Genomic DNA, 17,822 nt, shown 5'->3' with positions numbered 1-17,822 from the left:
TATAGCCATGTTATCATTGACTCAGTACTGGTACTCTGTGTATATAGCCATGTTATCATTGACTCAGTACTGGTACTCTGTGTATACAGCCATGTTATCATTGACTCAGTACTGGTACTCTGTGTATAGTACCATGTTATCATTGACTCAGTACTGGTACTCTGTGTATATAGCCATGTTATCATTGACTCAGTACTGGTACTCTGTGTATATAACCATGTTATCATTGACTCAGTACTGGTACTCTGTGTATATAACCATGTTATCATTAACTCAGTACTGGTACTCTGTGTATATAGCCATGTTATTGTTACTCATTGTATATTTATTATGACGTTATTTTACTTTTCTATTATTTCTCTATTTTCTTTCTCTCTGTATTGTTGGGAACGACCTGTAACTAATCATTTCACTGTTAGTCCACACCTGTTGTTTACCAAGCATGTGACAAATAACATGTGATTTGACACACTCCTCCTCTCACCTGGTTGTGGACGTAGGCCTGACAGGAGTAACACCAGACCGACAGGTCAGCGAAGCTCAGCACCAGACGATGTTCTGACACCAAGCCGTGGGTTAACATGTGCTGGTTGACATAGCGACCACAGTACACCTGGACATCGCCAAGAGGAAGAACACGAGTCAGAGAATGGCATGTAACATCTTCTTGCTATGATGTCAAACACAAATTGAGGACAATAAAAGTTAAATGTATATCTTATTGCCAATAATATATTTATCTTCATACTAAGAAGAGTGCTGCTTTGTGGTTGATAAAGAATTTCTACAGTTGTTAAATGAAATGTACAGGAATACAAGTGATTCTGTTAAGACGTCGACCTCTAGACGCCGGTACAGGTCGACCTCTAGACGCCGGTACAGGTCGACCTCTAGACGCCGGTACAGGTCGACCTCTAGACGCCGGTACAGGTCGACCTCTAGACGCCGGTACAGGTCGACCTCTAGACGCCGGTACAGGTCGACCTCTAGACGCCGGTAGAGGTCGACCTCTAGACGCCGGTACAGGTCGACCTCTAGACGCCGGTACAGGTCGACCTCTAGACGCCGGTACAGGTCGACCTCTAGACGCCGGTAGAGGTCGACCTCTAGACGCCGGTAGAGGTCGACCTCTAGACGCCGGTAGAGGTCGACCTCTAGACGCCGGTACAGGTCGACCTCTAGACGCCGGTACAGGTCGACCTCTAGACGCCGGTACAGGTCGACCTCTAGACGCCGGTACAGGTCGACCTCTAGACGCCGGTAGAGGTCGAACTCTAGACGCCGGTAGAGGTCGAACTCTAGACGCCGGTAGAGGTCGAACTCTAGACGCCGGTACAGGTCGACCTCTAGACGCCGGTACAGGTCGACCTCTAGACGCCGGTAGAGGTCGACCTCTAGACGCCGGTAGAGGTCGAACTCTAGACGCCGGTAGAGGTCGAACTCTAGACGCCGGTAGAGGTCGACCTCTAGACGCCGGTAGAGGTCGACCTCTAGACGCCGGTAGAGGTCGACCTCTAGACGCCGGTAGAGGTCGACATCTAGACGCCGGTAGAGGTCGACCTCTAGACGCCGGTAGAGGTCGACCTCTAGACGCCGGTAGAGGTCGACCTCTAGACGCCGGTACAGGTCGACCTCTAGACGCCGGTACAGGTCGACCTCTAGACGCCGGTAGAGGTCGAACTCTAGACGCCGGTACAGGTCGACCTCTAGACGCCGGTAGAGGTCGACCTCTAGACGCCGGTAGAGGTCGACCTCTAGACGCCGGTAGAGGTCGACCTCTAGACGCCGGTACAGGTCGAACTCTAGGCGCCGGTACAGGTCGACCTCTAGACGCCGGTACAGGTCGACCTCTAGACGCCGGTAGAGGTCGACCTCTAGACGCCGGTAGAGGTCGACCTCTAGACGCCGGTAGAGGTCGAACTCTAGACGCCGGTAGAGGTCGACCTCTAGACGCCGGTAGAGGTCGAACTCTAGACGCCGGTAGAGGTCGAACTCTAGACGCCGGTAGAGGTCGACCTCTAGACGCCGGTACAGGTCGACCTCTAGACGCCGGTAGAGGTCGAACTCTAGACGCCGGTAGAGGTCGAACTCTAGACGCCGGTAGAGGTCGAACTCTAGACGCCGGTAGAGGTCGAACTCTAGACGCCGGTAGAGGTCGAGCTCTAGACGCCGGTAGAGGTCGAGCTCTAGACGCCGGTAGAGGTCGAGCTCTAGACGCCGGTAGAGGTCGAGCTCTAGACGCCGGTACAGGTCGACCTCTAGACGCCGGTACAGGTCGACCTCTAGACGCCGGTACAGGTCGACCTCTAGACGCCGGTAGAGGTCGACCTCTAGACGCCGGTAGAGGTCGACCTCTAGACGCCGGTACAGGTCGACCCCTAGACGCCGGTACAGGTCGAACTCTAGACGCCGGTAGAGGTCGACCTCTAGACGCCGGTAGAGGTCGACCTCTAGACGCCGAACTCTAGACGCCGGTACAGGTCGACCTCTAGACGCCGGTACAGGTCGACCTCTAGACGCCGGTACAGGTCGACCTCTAGACGCCGGTACAGGTCGACCTCTAGACGCCGGTACAGGTCGACCTCTAGACGCCGGAACAGGTCGACCTCTAGACGCCGGAACAGGTCGACCTCTAGACGCCGGAACAGGTCGACCTCTAGACGCCGGTAGAGGTCGACCTCTAGACGCCGGTACAGGTCGAACTCTAGACGCCGGTAGAGGTCGACCTCTAGACGCCGGTACAGGTCGACCTCTAGACGCCGGTACAGGTCGACCTCTAGACGCCGGTACAGGTCGACCTCTAGACGCCGGTACAGGTCGACCGCTAGACGCCGGTAGAGGTCGAACTCTAGACGCCGGTAGAGGTCGACCTCTAGACGCCGGTAGAGGTCGAACTCTAGACGCCGGTAGAGGTCGAACTCTAGACGCCGGTAGAGGTCGAACTCTAGACGCCGGTAGAGGTCGAACTCTAAACGCCGGTACAGGTCGACCTCTAGACGCCGGTACAGGTCGACCTCTAGACGCCGGTACAGGTCGACCTCTAGACGCCGGTACAGGTCGACCTCTAGACGCCGGTACAGGTCGACCTCTAGACGCCGGTAGAGGTCGACCTCTAGACGCCGGTAGAGGTCGACCTCTAGACGCCGGTAGAGGTCGACCTCTAGACGCCGGTAGAGGTCGACCTCTAGACGCCGGTAGAGGTCGACCTCTAGACGCCGGTAGAGGTCGACCTCTAGACGCCGGTAGAGGTCGACCTCTAGACGCCGGTAGAGGTCGACCTCTAGACGCCGGTACAGGTCGACCTCTAGACGCCGGTAGAGGTCGACCTCTAGACGCCGGTAGAGGTCGACCTCTAGACGCCGGTAGAGGTCGACCTCTAGACGCCGGTAGAGGTCGACCTCTAGACGCCGGTAGAGGTCGACCTCTAGACGCCGGTAGAGGTCGACCTCTAGACGCCGGTACAGGTCGACCCCTAGACGCCGGTAGAGGTCGACCTCTAGACGCCGGTACTGGAGATGATATGAGGTTAAGAAGAGAGGAAGTGTCCTTTGTTTCCAGTACCTTGTAACAGCAGAGACAGATCCAGTTCTCAGCGTCGCTCCCACAGTCCTCACAGGGCCGAAACACATCTATCCCGCCAGCAGGAACAGGAGTCACTGAGTCTAGGTGGGGGCACCAGGACAGGGGATCCACCACGTACATAGTGCTCTGGGGGGGTTGGGGGGGAAAAAAAGCTAAAATTGCTCTCTTGAAAATACTGAAAAGTTAGATGAGATTTCTGCCTCAATCGTAAATTGTTATCTTCAGCGTACTGAGATGTTAAGACAATTTTTTATTTTACTTGGTATTTTAGACAAGACGTGAAGGGGTTTGGATCCCCAGTTCTACCGATAACACCTCAACAAATCATAACTTAATATGAAAGGAGAAAAAAAAAATGTAAAACGGAATATCGTCTGTACCCCGTCCTGGTTTCCACAGAACAGTTCAAACACCGGCTCCTTGGAGTAACCAGACGCCCCTTCCACCTCCACCGCACCGCTCTCCTGGTCTCCCTTGGTAACCGGGTCTGAGGTAGCCATGGCGACCGCCTAGGATGGTAATTCAGTAACAATGCCAGTCAATAGGAGAAAAGATGTTCACCTTTTCAATCATTGACAACCTTGAGGTGAAAATAAACACTGTTTCTGATGGAGGTCAGAGACTGCATTTTTTACCTTTATTTAACTTGGCAAAACAGTTAAGAACAAATTCTTATTTACAACGTCGGCCTACTGGGGAACAGTGGGTTACCTGCCTTGTTCAGGAGCAGAACGACAGATTTTTAACCTTGTCAGCTCGGGGGATTCGATCTTGCAACCTTTCGGTTACTGGCCCAACGCTCTAACCACTAGGCTACCTGCTGGTTACTGGCCCAACGCTCTAACCACTAGGCTACCTGCTGGTTACTGGCCCAACACTCCACTCTAACCACTAGGCTACCTGCTGGTTACTGGCCCAACACTCCACTCTAACCACTAGGCTACCTGCTGGTTACTGGCCCAACACTCCACTCTAACCACTAGGCTACCTGCTGGTTACTGGCCCAACACTCCACTCTAACCACTAGGCTACCTGCTGGTTACTGGCCCAACACTCCACTCTAACCACTAGGCTACCTGCTGGTTACTGGCCCAACACTCCACTCTAACCACTAGGCTACCTGCTGGTTACTGGCCCAACACTCCACTCTAACCACTAGGCTACCTGCTGGTTACTGGCCCAACACTCCACTCTAACCACTAGGCTACCTGCTGGTTACTGGCCCAACACTCCACTCTAACCACTAGGCTACCTGCTGGTTACTGGCCCAACACTCCACTCTAACCACTAGGCTACCTGCTGGTTACTGGCCCAACACTCCACTCTAACCACTAGGCTACCTGCTGGTTACTGGCCCAACACTCCACTCTAACCACTAGGCTACCTGCTGGTTACTGGCCCAACACTCCACTCTAACCACTAGGCTACCTGCTGGTTACTGGCCCAACACTCCACTCTAACCACTAGGCTACCTGCTGGTTACTGGCCCAACACTCCACTCTTACCACTAGGCTACCTGCTGGTTACTGGCCCAACGCTCCACTCTAACCACTAGGCTACCTGCTGGTTACTGGCCCAACACTCCACTCTAACCACTAGGCTACCTGCTGGTTACTGGCCCAACACTCCACTCTAACCACTAGGCTACCTGCTGGTTACTGGCCCAACACTCCACTCTTACCACTAGGCTACCTGCTGGTTACTGGCCCAACGCTCCACTCTTACCACTAGGCTACCTGCTGGTTACTGGCCCAACACTCCACTCTAACCACTAGGCTACCTGCTGGTTACTGGCCCAACGCTCCACTCTAACCACTAGGCTACCTGCTGGTTACTGGCCCAACACTCCACTCTTACCACTAGGCTACCTGCTGGTTACTGGCCCAACGCTCCACTCTTACCACTAGGCTACCTGCTGGTTACTGGCCCAACACTCCACTCTTACCACTAGGCTACCTGCTGGTTACTGGCCCAACGCTCCACTCTAACCACTAGGCTACCTGCTGGTTACTGGCCCAACACTCCACTCTAACCACTAGGCTACCTGCTGGTTACTGGCCCAACACTCTAACCACTACCCTGCTGCCCCAAAAGTTCAGTTAATCCAATCCCCATGAGTTCACAAAGAAGTACAGAAATTATCTAAAAACAGAGAGCAGGGATCTTGGCCAAAAGGTTGCATCCAAAGTGGCAACCTATTCCCTACATAGTGCACTACTTTGGATAGGGCTCTGGTCAGAGTAGTGCACTAGGGAATAGGGTGCCATTTGGTATGTAACCATGACTTCACACGGTTCCTTACCTGCGTCTCCGTCTTGTCAGGCGTCGGTTGGAGAATCTCGGGCGTATTTGGAACAGCTTCCGTCTTCATAGGACTGAGCCTCACCTTCGACCTGGCTCCACCCACAGGGACAGACGCTGGGCTGGGATTGGCTGAGGTACTTTGGTTTAGGTCGAGTGACACCAGTCCCTTTGTGAGGTCATCTAGGTCAAGGTCGCCCCGACCACCAGAGGGCAGAGGTGTGGTCTGAGATGTGGTGTGAGGTGTGGTCTGAGATGACCCCTGACCAGGGCTGGTCCCGCACTGGTTACCCTGTCTGGGAGACTTCTTGCCCTTAGAAGTCCTCTTCCCTCTGGGTTTGGGGTTTGGCAGAGACAGGCGGAGAGACTCTGGAACTGATGAGAGAAAACAATACAGAGAAAACATTACATCCCCCTGGGATACAGCTCCCCCTGGTATACAGCTCCCCCTGGTATACAGTTCCCCCTGGTATACAGCTCCCTCTGGTATACAGCTCCCCCTGGGATACGGCTCCCCCTGGTATACGGCTCCCCCTGGTATACGGCTCCCCCTGGTATACGGCTCCCCCTGGGATACGGCTCCCCCTGGTATACGGCTCCCCCTGGTATACGGCTCCCCCTGGTATACGGCTCCCCCTGGGATACGGCTCCCCCTGGGATACGGCTCCCCCTGGGATACGGCTCCCCCTGGTATACGGCTCCCCCTGGGATACGGCTCCCCCTGGTATACGGCTCCCCCTGGTATACGGTTCCCCCTGGTATACGGCTCCCCCTGGTATACGGCTCCCCCTGGTATACGGCTCCCCCTGGTATACGGCTCCCCCTGGTATATTGTTCCCCCTGGTATACGGCTCCCCCTGGTATACGGCTCCCCCTGGTATACGGCTCCCCCTGGTATACGGTTCCCCCTGGTATACGGCTCCCCCTGGTATACGGCTCCCCCTGGTATACGGCTCCCCCTGGTATACGGCTCCCCCTGGTATACGGTTCCCCCTGGTATACGGTTCCCCCTGGTATACGGCTCCCCCTGGTATACGGCTCCCCCTGGTATACGGCTCCCCCTGGTATACGGCTCCCCCTGGTATACGGTTCCCCCTGGTATACGGTTCCCCCTTAAACAGATGATAAAACAGAAATCTTTCACTAAATACAGATTCCTGAGAGTTCCAGATAGAGAAACAGGACTCACGTTGTATCCTGAGGGACAGCCAATAGGCGCAGTGGGTGCGTATGACCTTGTTGATGCTGTCTGCTGCGTTGGGGTGAGGCGGGGGCAAGGGAGGCAGGGGCAGAGCGGGGTCTCCCAGGAGAACACTGGTGCAGGCAGACATAGACTCAGAGATGGCGGTCAGGTTATAGCCACCCTGTAGAGGAGGAGGAGGAGGAGGAGGACTATGTTTAACACTTCCTGCTCTGACATTACTGACAGCTACATTGAAGAAAATGTTTTACTGACTATGACTGTGATATGTAACTGTGTCATCTAGCTCTCTGAAGATGAAGGCTTTACACCACTTGTCATTAATTCATGACAAAGGTAAATGTACTTATGGCAGATCAAATCAAATCAAATGTATTTATATAGCCCTTCTTACATCAGCTAATATCTCGAAGTGCTGTACAGAAACCCAGCCTAAAACCCCAAACAGCAAGCAATGCAGGTGTAGAAGCACGGTGGCTAGGAAAAACTCCCTAGAAAGGCCAAAACCTAGGAAGAAACCTAGAGAGGAACCAGGCTATGAGGGGTGGCCAGTCCTCTTCCGGCTGTGCCCGGTGGAGATTATAACCGGGTGGAGATTAATTATAATGTGTGTGTGTGTGCGTGCGTGCATGTGTGTGTGTATGTGTGTGTGTGTGTGTGCGTGCGTGCGTTAATGCAGACCACTAACCTCCAGGATGACCAGGACTCTGCCGCCTGCCAGTCCCATCAGGAGGTGGGTGAGATGGGCATAGCCCGGCGGGGTGACCTGGTACCCTCCTAGAGGGTCCCCTCTGGCTGCATCAAACCCTGCCGATACCAGCACCAGGCCCGGGTCAAACTACAGAGTGGGGAAGAAAATAACTGTTTCATAGATATAAAGAAAACATTAACGTGATAACTGAAGTGACACCAAGTGGAACAAATAAGTAAATCATATTACTAAACTATAGTAGTTTCTACATCATTATGAAAGGTTTCTAATAGATTCGTTACTTTAAATCGTCTGGTTTAACTGACAATCACTAAGCAAGCTACAACGCCACAATGCACCTTTTATACACTGCAGTATATGGTCCATGTATGCATTAGAGTCAGAGTGCCCTCTACACAGCCCATACATACCTCTATAGCGATGGACATGGACCACTGGGTCAATCAATCCAATCAAATGTATTTATAAAGCCCTTTTTACAATCAGCAGATGTCACAAAGTGTTGATACAGAAACCCCCAAACAACAAGCAATGCAGATTGTAGAAACACGGTGGCTTGGAAAAACTCCCTAGGAAGACAGCGACCTAGGAAGAAACCTAGAGAGGAACCAGGCTATGAGGGGTGGCCAGTCCTCTTCTGGCTGTGCCGGGTGGAGATTAGTAAAAAACACAAACGTTTCTTTCCACAGGGTCGTGGGGTGAGACAGGGATGCAGCTTGAGCTCCACCCTCTTCAATATATATATATAAACGAATTGGCGCGGGCACTAGAACAGTCTGCAGCACCCGGCCTCACCCTACTAGAATCTGAAGTCAAATGTCTACTGTTCGCTGATGATCTGGTGCTTCTGTCCCCAACTAAGGAGGGCCTACAGCAGCACCAGTGGTGTAAAGTAAAAGTAAAAATACTTTAAAGTACTACTTAAGTAGTTTTTGGGGGCTATCTGGTACTTTACTATTTATATTTTTGACAATTTTAACTTTTATTTCACAGAAAATAATGTACTTTTTACTCCTTACATTTTCAATGACACCCAAAAGTACTTGTTACATTTTGAATGCTTAGCAGGACAGGAAAATGATCCAATTCACACACTTATCAACAGAACCTCTCTGGTCATCCCTACTGCCTCTGATCTGGAGGACTCACTAAACAGAGAACATCCCTGGTCATCCCTACTGCCTCTGATCTGGAGGACTCACTAAACAGAGAACATCCCTGGTCATCCCTACTGCCTCTGATCTGGAGGACTCACTAAACAGAGAACATCCCTGGTCATCCCTACTGCCTCTGATCTGGAGGACTCACTAAAGAGAGAACATCCCTGGTCATCCCTACTAGCTCTGATCTGGAGGACTCACTAAACAGAGAACATCCCTGGTCATCCCTACTGCCTCTGATCTGGTGGACTCACTAAACAGAGAACATCCCTGGTCATCCCTACTGTCTCTGATCTAGAGGACTCACTAAAGAGAGAACATCCCTGGTCATCCCTACTAGCTCTGATCTGGAGGACTCACTAAACAGAGAACATCCCTGGTCATCCCTACTACCTCTGATCTGGAGGACTCACTAAACAGAGAACATCCCTGGTCATCCCTACTGCCTCTGATCTGGAGGACTCACTAAACAGAGAACATCCCTGGTCATCCCTACTGCCTCTGATCTGGAGGACTCACTAAACAGAGAACATCCCTGGTCATCCCTACTGCCTCTGATCTGGAGGACTCACTAAACAGAGAACATCCCTGGTCATCCCTACTGCCTCTGATCTGGAGGACTCACTAAAGAGAGAACATCCCTGGTCATCCCTACTAGCTCTGATCTGGAGGACTCACTAAACAGAGAACATCCCTGGTCATCCCTACTGCCTCTGATCTGGTGGACTCACTAAACAGAGAACATCCCTGGTCATCCCTACTGTCTCTGATCTAGAGGACTCACTAAAGAGAGAACATCCCTGGTCATCCCTACTAGCTCTGATCTGGAGGACTCACTAAACAGAGAACATCCCTGGTCATCCCTACTACCTCTGATCTGGAGGACTCACTAAACAGAGAACATCCCTGGTCATCCCTACTGCCTCTGATCTGGAGGACTCACTAAACAGAGAACATCCCTGGTCATCCCTACTACCTCTGATCTGGAGGACTCACTAAACAGAGAACATCCCTGGTCATCCCTACTGCCTCTGATCTGGAGGACTCACTAAACAGAGAACATCCCTGGTCATCCCTCCTGCCTCTGATCTGGAGGACTCACTAAACAGAAAACATCCCTGGTCATCCCTACTACCTCTGATCTGGAGGACTCACTAAACACACATTCTTAATTTGTAAATGATGTCTGAGTGTTGGAGTGTGTCCCTGGCTATCCATAAATAAAAATAAGTAAAATAAAATTGTGCTAACTGGTTTACTTAATATAATATACTTTTACTTTTGATACTTAAGTATATTTCAAACCAAATACTTTTAGACTTTTACTTAAGTAGTTTTTTCCACCACTGAGCAGCACCTAGATATTCTGCACAGATTCTGTCAGACCTGGGCCCTAAATCTCAGTAAGACAAAAATAATGGTGTTCCAAAAAAGGTCAGGACCACAAATGCAAATTCCATCTAGACACCGTTGCCCTAGAGCACACAAAAAACTATACATACCTTGGCCTAAACATCAGCACCACAGGTAACTTCCACAAAGCTGTGAACGATATGAGAAACAAGGCAAGAAGGGCCTTCTATGCCATCAAAAGGAACATCAAATTCAACATACCAATTAGGATCTGGCTAAAAATACATGAATCAGTTATAGAACCCATTGCCCTTTATGGTTGTGAGGTCTGGGGTCCGCTCACCAACCAAGAATTCACAAAATGGGACAAACCCAAAATTGACACTCCGCATGCAGAATTCTGCAAAAATATCCTCTGTGGAGAGCAGAATTAGGCCGATACCCGCTAATGATCAAAATCCACAAAAGAGACGTTAAATTCTACAATCACCTTAAAGGAATTGATTCCCAAACCTTCCATAACAAAGCCATCACCTACAGAGAGATGAACCTGGAGAAGAGTCCCCTAAGCAAGCTGGTCCTAGGGCTCTGTTCACAAACACAAACAGACCCCACAGAGCCCCAGGACAACAGCACAATTAGACCCAACCAAATCATGAGAAAACTAAAAGATAATTACTTGACACATTGGAAAGAATTAACAAAAAAACAGAGCAAACTAGAATGCTATTTGGCCCTGAACAGAGAGTACACAGTGGCAGAATACCTGACCACTGTGACTGACCCAAACTTAAGGAAAGCTTTGACTCTGTACAGACTCAGTGAGCATAGCCTTGCTATTGAGAAAGGCCGCCGTAGGCAGACCTGGCTCTCAAGAGAAGACAGGCTATGTGCTCACTGCCCACAAAATGAGGTGGAAACTGAGCTGCACTTCCTAACCTCCTGCTAAATCTATGACCATATTAGAGACACATATTTCCCTCAGATTACACAGATCCACAAAGAATTTGATGACAAACCCAATTTTGATAAACTCCCATATCTACTGGGTGAAATTCCACAGTGTGACATCACAGCAGCAAGATGTGTGACCTGTTGCCACAAGAAAAGGGCAACCAGTGAAGAACAAACACCATTGTAAATACAACCTATAATTATTTATCTTCCCTTTTTCACATCGTTACAACACTGTATATAGACATAATATGACATTTGAAATGTCTTTATTATTTTGGAACTTTGGTGATTGTAATGTTTAGTGTTCATATTTTAATGTTTATTTCACTTTTGTTTAATATCGATATGGGAGAGAGGGAGAGGAAGAGAGAGAGGGAGAGAGAGAGGGAGAGAGAGAGGGAGAGAGACAGAGAGAGAAACAGAGAGAGGGAGACAGAGACAGAGAGAGAGAGAGAGAGGGGGAGAGAGAGAGAGAGAGAGAGAGAGAGAGAGAGAGAGAGAGAGAGAGAGAGAGAGAGAGAGAGAGAGAGAGAGGGAGAGAGAGAGGGAGAGAGAGAGGGAGAGAGACAGAGAGAGAAACAGAGAGAGAGAGACAGAGACAGAGAGAGAGAGAGAGAGAGGGGGAGAGAGAGAGAGAGAGAGAGGTCACGATCAGATGAGCTCCTGCATTTTTCAGCATTTTCTTTAAAAAAGATAGATTTAGAGTTAGATAAACTTGGATTTTTTGTCAGGAACACATACAGGATGCTACCCTCTACAACATAACCTTCACTTCAAATCAAAACTCAAAACCTACAACCTGATTTTGGACGGAATTACGGAATCACCTGAAAAGTTCACAACAACCAAGGATTTTAATTCTATACAGCAAATTCTCTGGAAAACAACAGAAACCTGAAAACACCACCCAACCTGGAACTGAGTGAGTAATGTTTAGTCTGAAACTATATTCTATTTCCAAAAGCCAAGAAGAAAAATACATGACATTACTTTATAAGGACTGAATGGTAACATAATTCTGCCAAGCTTGATACAACTTCAACTAGCACTTACGTGTCAAGTGAGAGGTGTCAAAGCCCATTAGCCCAACAATGGCAGGAGAGTCGAATAGTCTACCCCAACCAAATGGAGAGGCCTTAGAAGCTGCCTCCCGCTGTTCAGAGGTAATTAAAATACAGTACCCTGTGAGTGTAAAGAATGATAAGGCAAGAAAAGATCACAAAATGAAGCTCCTTATGGAAAATCAAGAGACACTTTTTGCTGACTATTACAAAAATGGGAACATCAGCAACCTTATCTTCCACACAAACCATCCCCTGGCATGGCACAGTGCTATATTAGCACACTACCCCTCTGTTAAGAGAGGGGGGGTTAACGAGGGGTGGAAACTCAGGATTCTTGACAACGAGGACGAGGAGTCAGCTAACATAAATCTTTATAAGTCTGGAACAGTAATGGTACAGGGCAACCCCAAACAGTTTCAGCTGGACTTTCACCTAATCAAAGATTTAGCCCAGCAGGAGAAGCTCTCCCTTGATAAAGATACCCCCACCCCAAGCGGGTCAGACCAGACCTCTTCATCACATAACCCCACAGACGAGCAACTCTCAGCAGACAGTCAACCTCCCAGCACAGAGTACTTCTCCCCCATTGAAATGAAGGATAAATTCACCCAGCTGGAGGTAAGGCAGGTGGAGCTGGAACAGCAGGTGATTACACTCCAGTCAGCACAGACCCAGACAACAGTCCAGCACAACAACACCCCTTTAACCAGACCCGGAGTGCTGGAGGTGGAGAGAGACATATCTGCACTCTGGACAGTGGTGAGACAACTTCAACAGGAGAAAGAGCAGAAGCAGGAGCAGGAGCAGAACAGAGCACTAGAGGAGAGGATCAGACTGCTGGAGGAGAGGGAGAGGGGGATGGAGGAGAGGATCAGACTGCTGGAGGAGAGGTGGAGGGGGATGGCATGTGACAGAGAACAACCCACTAGGGAGGTGGCCATCCCCACAGAGACGCCAGCAGAACAGCCCACCTCAGCACCCGACAAAAGTCTCAACACCACAGCAGAACAGTCCACACCAGACCCTGACCATAGAGTCGACATCACAACAGAACAGACAAAAGAAAAACCCCAAGCCCAGCAGCTCTCACTCCCTCTGAGCACCCCCCCTGTCAGCCACCCTGATAGCCCTCCTGACAACCCCCCCACACCCACTGAGGACAAACACAAGACACAGATTGTCCTCCTTATGGACTCAAATGGGAAATATATAGAAGAAAAAAAACTTTTTCACAAACACAGTGTGTCTAAACTCTGGTGTCCAAACACCCAGCGCGCCCTAGACCTTCTGTCTGAGGACAAACTAGGCTCACCCAGCCACATAATAATACACACAGGCACAAACGACCTGAGAGCACAGCAGGAAAGGGTGGCCACAGCACTGAAGGGAGTGATTGAAAAAGCTTCTTCTACTTTCCCCAACGCACAAGTGGTTATCTCCACCCTGCTACCACGAAAAGACTTCCACCCTGCTACAATACAGCGGGTAAACGCAAGCATTTCCCGTGACTGTGCCTCAAAACCAAATGTCTTTCTGGCCCACCACTCCACCCTGGACCTGAACAGCCTTTATGACCAGGTCCACCTCTACAAGGCAGCAGTGCCCACCTTTGCCCGGACTCTAAAGGACATCGCTCTCAAACGCAGCCCCAACACTTCACACAGGAGCAACAGATCAATAGACACCCCACCCAGACCAGCGAGACACCCTCCAAGACCTTCAGGACCCCCCCCTGGACCTACACATAGAGGACCCACGCCAAGAGGACTTACATCCAGACCACAGCACCCCCAGACACATCCACACCCCCACCCCAACCAATCAACACCCCCCCACATCAACCATGCCCACACCCAATTTAGGCCCCCTCAGATCAGACCTATGCCACTCCTGCCCACCCCATGCACCCCACCCCCGCAAAGAGGGCATCAACATGGAAGTCACACATATGCCCAGGTAGTGAGCGGGCAAACAGGCCCAACCCCCACTCTTACACTCGCCCAAGCCAACGGCATGTACCAGATGCTCAGCAGGCTCTGCTCACACTTACTGGCCTGAGGCCAAACCACGACCAACAACATTGGACACTTTATGGAACAAAAAGCCTTCACTATATCATCCTGGAATATCCAAGGCCTGAGGTCATCTGCCTTTGCCCTAAAGAGCAGGAACCCGGACTTCACCAAAGAAATCGGTAATGCAGACATTGTCATCCTGCAAGAAACATGGTATAGAGGAGACGGACCCACTGGTTGCCCTCTAGGTTACAGAGAGCTGGTAGTCCCATCCACCAAACTACCAGTTGTGAAACAGGTAAGAGACTCAGGGGGTATGCTAATTTGGTATAGAGCAGACCTAACTCACTCCATTAAATTAATCAAAACAGGAACATTTTACATTTGGCTAGAAATTCAAAAGGAAATTATCTTAACAGAGAAAAATGTCCTCCTGTGTGCTACCTATATCCCCCCACTAGAATCCCCATACTTTAATGAAGACAGCTTCTCCATCCTGGAGGGGGAAATCAATCATTTCCAGGCCCAGGGACATGTATTAGTCTGTGGCGACCTAAATGCCAGAACTGGACACGAACCTGACACCCTCTGTCACGTTCCTGACCTGTTTTCTGTTAGTTTTGTATGTGTTAGTTGGTCAGGACGTGAGTTTGGGTGGGCAGTCTATGTTTTCTGTTTCTATGTTGGTTTAAAGGGTGACCTGATATGGCTCTCAATTAGAGGCAGGTGGTTTTCATTTCCTCTGATTGAGAGTCATATTAAGGTAGGTGTTTTCACACTGTTTGTTTGTGGGTGGTTGTCTCCTGTGTCAGTGTTTGTCGCGCCACACGGGACTGTCTCGGTTTATGTAGTCTGTTCCTGTTCGTGAGTTCTTCGTGTATTTATGTAAGTTCCATGTCCAGGTCTGTCTACTCCGTTTTGTTATTTTGTTAATTATTCAAGTGTTTTCGTTTCGTGTTTTTTCGTCTTGTTTAAATAAATCATGTCATATAACAACGCTGCGTTTTGGTCAAATCCCTGCTCCTCCTCTTCGGATGAAGAGGAGGAGGAAAGCCGTTACACCCTCAGCACACAGGGGGACAAACACCTGCCTGCAGGTGACAGCATTCCCTCCCCCATATGCCCCCCTAGGCACAACTATGACAACATAACCAACAAAAACGGGTCACAACTCCTGCAGCTCTGTAGCACGCTGGGTATGTACATAGTCAATGGTAGGCTTCGAGGGGACTCCTATGGTAGGTACACCTATAGCTCATCTCTTGGCAGTAGCACTGTAGACTACTTTATCACTGACCTCAACCCAGAGTCTCTCAGAGCGTTCACAGTCAGCCCACTGACACCCCTATCAGATCACAGCAAAATTACAGTCTACTTGAACAGAGCAATACTCAATCATGAGGCATCAAAGCCAAAGGAACTGAGTAACATTAAGAAATGCTATAGATGGAAGGAATGCAGTTTGGAAACCTACCAAAAAACAATTAGGCAACAGCAAATTCACTCCCTTTTAGACAACTTCCTGGGTAAAACGTTCCACTGCAATAGTGAAGGTGTAAACTTGGCAGTAGAAAATCTTAACAGTATATTTGACCTCTCAGCTTCCCTATCAAATCTAAAAATCTCAAATAGAAAACCGAAGAAAATGAACAACAATGACAAATGGTTTGATGAAGAATGCAAAAATCTAAGAAATAAATTGAGAAACCTGTCCAACCAAAAACATAGAGACCCGGAAAACCTGAGTCTACGCCTTCACTATGGTGAATCACTAAAACAATACAGAAATACACTACGGAAAAAGAAGGAACAGCATGTCAGAAATCAGCTCAATGTAATTGAAGAATCCATAGACTCTAACCAATTCTGGGAAAATTGGAAAACACTAAACAAACAACAACACGAAGAATTATCTATCCAAAATGGAGATGTATGGGTAAACCACTTCTCCAATCTTTTTGGCTCTATAACAAAGAATAAAGAGCAAAAACATATACATGATCAAATACAAATCCTAGAATCAACTATTAAAGACTACCAGAACCCACTGGATTCTCCAATTACCTTGAATGAGTTACAGGACAAAATAAAAACCCTCCAACCCAAAAAGGCCTGTGGTGTTGATGGTATCCTTAATGAAATGATCAAATATACAGACAACAAATTCCAATTGGCTATACTAAAACTCTTTAACATCGTCCTTAGCTCTGGCATCTTCCCCAATATTTGGAACCAAGGACTGATCACCCCAATCTACAAAAGTGGAGACAAATTTGACCCCAATAACTACCGTGGAATATGCGTCAACAGTAACCTTGGGAAAATCCTCTGCATTATCATTAACAGCAGACTCGTACATTTCCTCAATGAACACAATGTACTGAGCAAATGTCAAATTGGCTTTTTACCAAATTACCGTACAACAGACCATGTATTCACCCTACACACCCTAATTGACAACCAAACAAACCAAAACAAAGGCAAAGTCTTCTCATGCTTTGTTGATTTCAAAAAAGCCTTCGACTCAATTTGGCATGAGGGTCTGCTATACAAATTGATGGAAAGTGGTGTTGGGGGTAAAACATACGACATTATAAAATCCATGTACACAAACAACAAGTGTGCGGTTAAAATTGGCAAAAAACACACACATTTCTTCACACAGGGTCGTGGGGTGAGACAGGGATGCAGCTTAAGCCCCACCCTCTTCAACATATATATCAACGAATTGGCGCGGGCACTAGAACAGTCTGCAGCACCCGGTCTCACCCTACTAGAATCCGAAGTCAAATGTCTACTGTTTGCTGATGATCTGGGTGCTTCTGTCACCAACCAAGGAGGGCCTACAGCAGCACCTAGATCTTCTGCACAGATTCTGTCAGACCTGGGCCCTGACAGTAAATCTCAGTAAGACCAAAATAATGGTGTTCCAAAAAAGGTCCAGTCGCCAGGACCACAAATTCCATCTAGACACCGTTGCCCTAGAGCACACAAAAAACTATACATACCTCGGCCTAAACATCAGCACCACAGGTAACTTCCACAAAGCTGTGAACGATCTGAGAGACAAGGCAAGAAGGGCATTCTATGCCATCAAAAGGAACATAAATTTCAACATACCAATTAGGATCTGGCTAAAAATACTTGAATCAGTCATAGAGCCCATTGCCCTTTATGGTTGTGAGGTCTGGGGTCCGCTCACCAACCAAGATTTCACAAAATGGGGCAAACACCAAATTGAGACTCTGCATGCAGAATTCTGCAAAAATATCCTCCGTGTACAACGTAGAACACCAAATAATGCATGCAGAGCAGAATTAGGCCGATACCCACTAATTATCAAAATCCAGAAAAGAGCCGTTAAATTCTACAACCACCTAAAAGAAAGCGATTCACAAACCTTCCATAACAAAGCCATCACCTACAGAGAGATGAACCTGGAGAAGAGTCCCCTAAACAAGCTGGTCCTGGGGCTCT

The 17,822-nt window shown here is 49.0% G+C and overlaps 1 protein-coding gene across 1 annotated transcript in view; it reads right to left on the bottom strand.

The window, feature by feature from the left end:
* The window catches only part of LOC120059565 (histone deacetylase 6-like), a 54,061-nt gene that overhangs the window by 5,967 nt on the left and 30,272 nt on the right, over positions 1–17,822 (bottom strand). The window contains exons 16-21 of the mRNA XM_039008698.1: positions 7,773–7,922; positions 7,073–7,247; positions 5,885–6,258; positions 3,963–4,091; positions 3,562–3,708; positions 485–613 (exon numbers count right to left, since the gene is read on the bottom strand). Coding sequence (XP_038864626.1) covers positions 485–613; positions 3,562–3,708; positions 3,963–4,091; positions 5,885–6,258; positions 7,073–7,247; positions 7,773–7,922 — 1,104 coding nt within the window. The remainder of the gene's footprint in view (positions 1–484; positions 614–3,561; positions 3,709–3,962; positions 4,092–5,884; positions 6,259–7,072; positions 7,248–7,772; positions 7,923–17,822) is intronic.

This window comes from Salvelinus namaycush, chromosome 14 (genome assembly GCF_016432855.1).
Source record: "Salvelinus namaycush isolate Seneca chromosome 14, SaNama_1.0, whole genome shotgun sequence".
NCBI classification, from domain to species: domain Eukaryota; kingdom Metazoa; phylum Chordata; class Actinopteri; order Salmoniformes; family Salmonidae; genus Salvelinus; species Salvelinus namaycush.
Note: the sequence above shows the minus strand (reverse complement) of the source record. Positions and strands in the feature narration are given on the sequence as shown.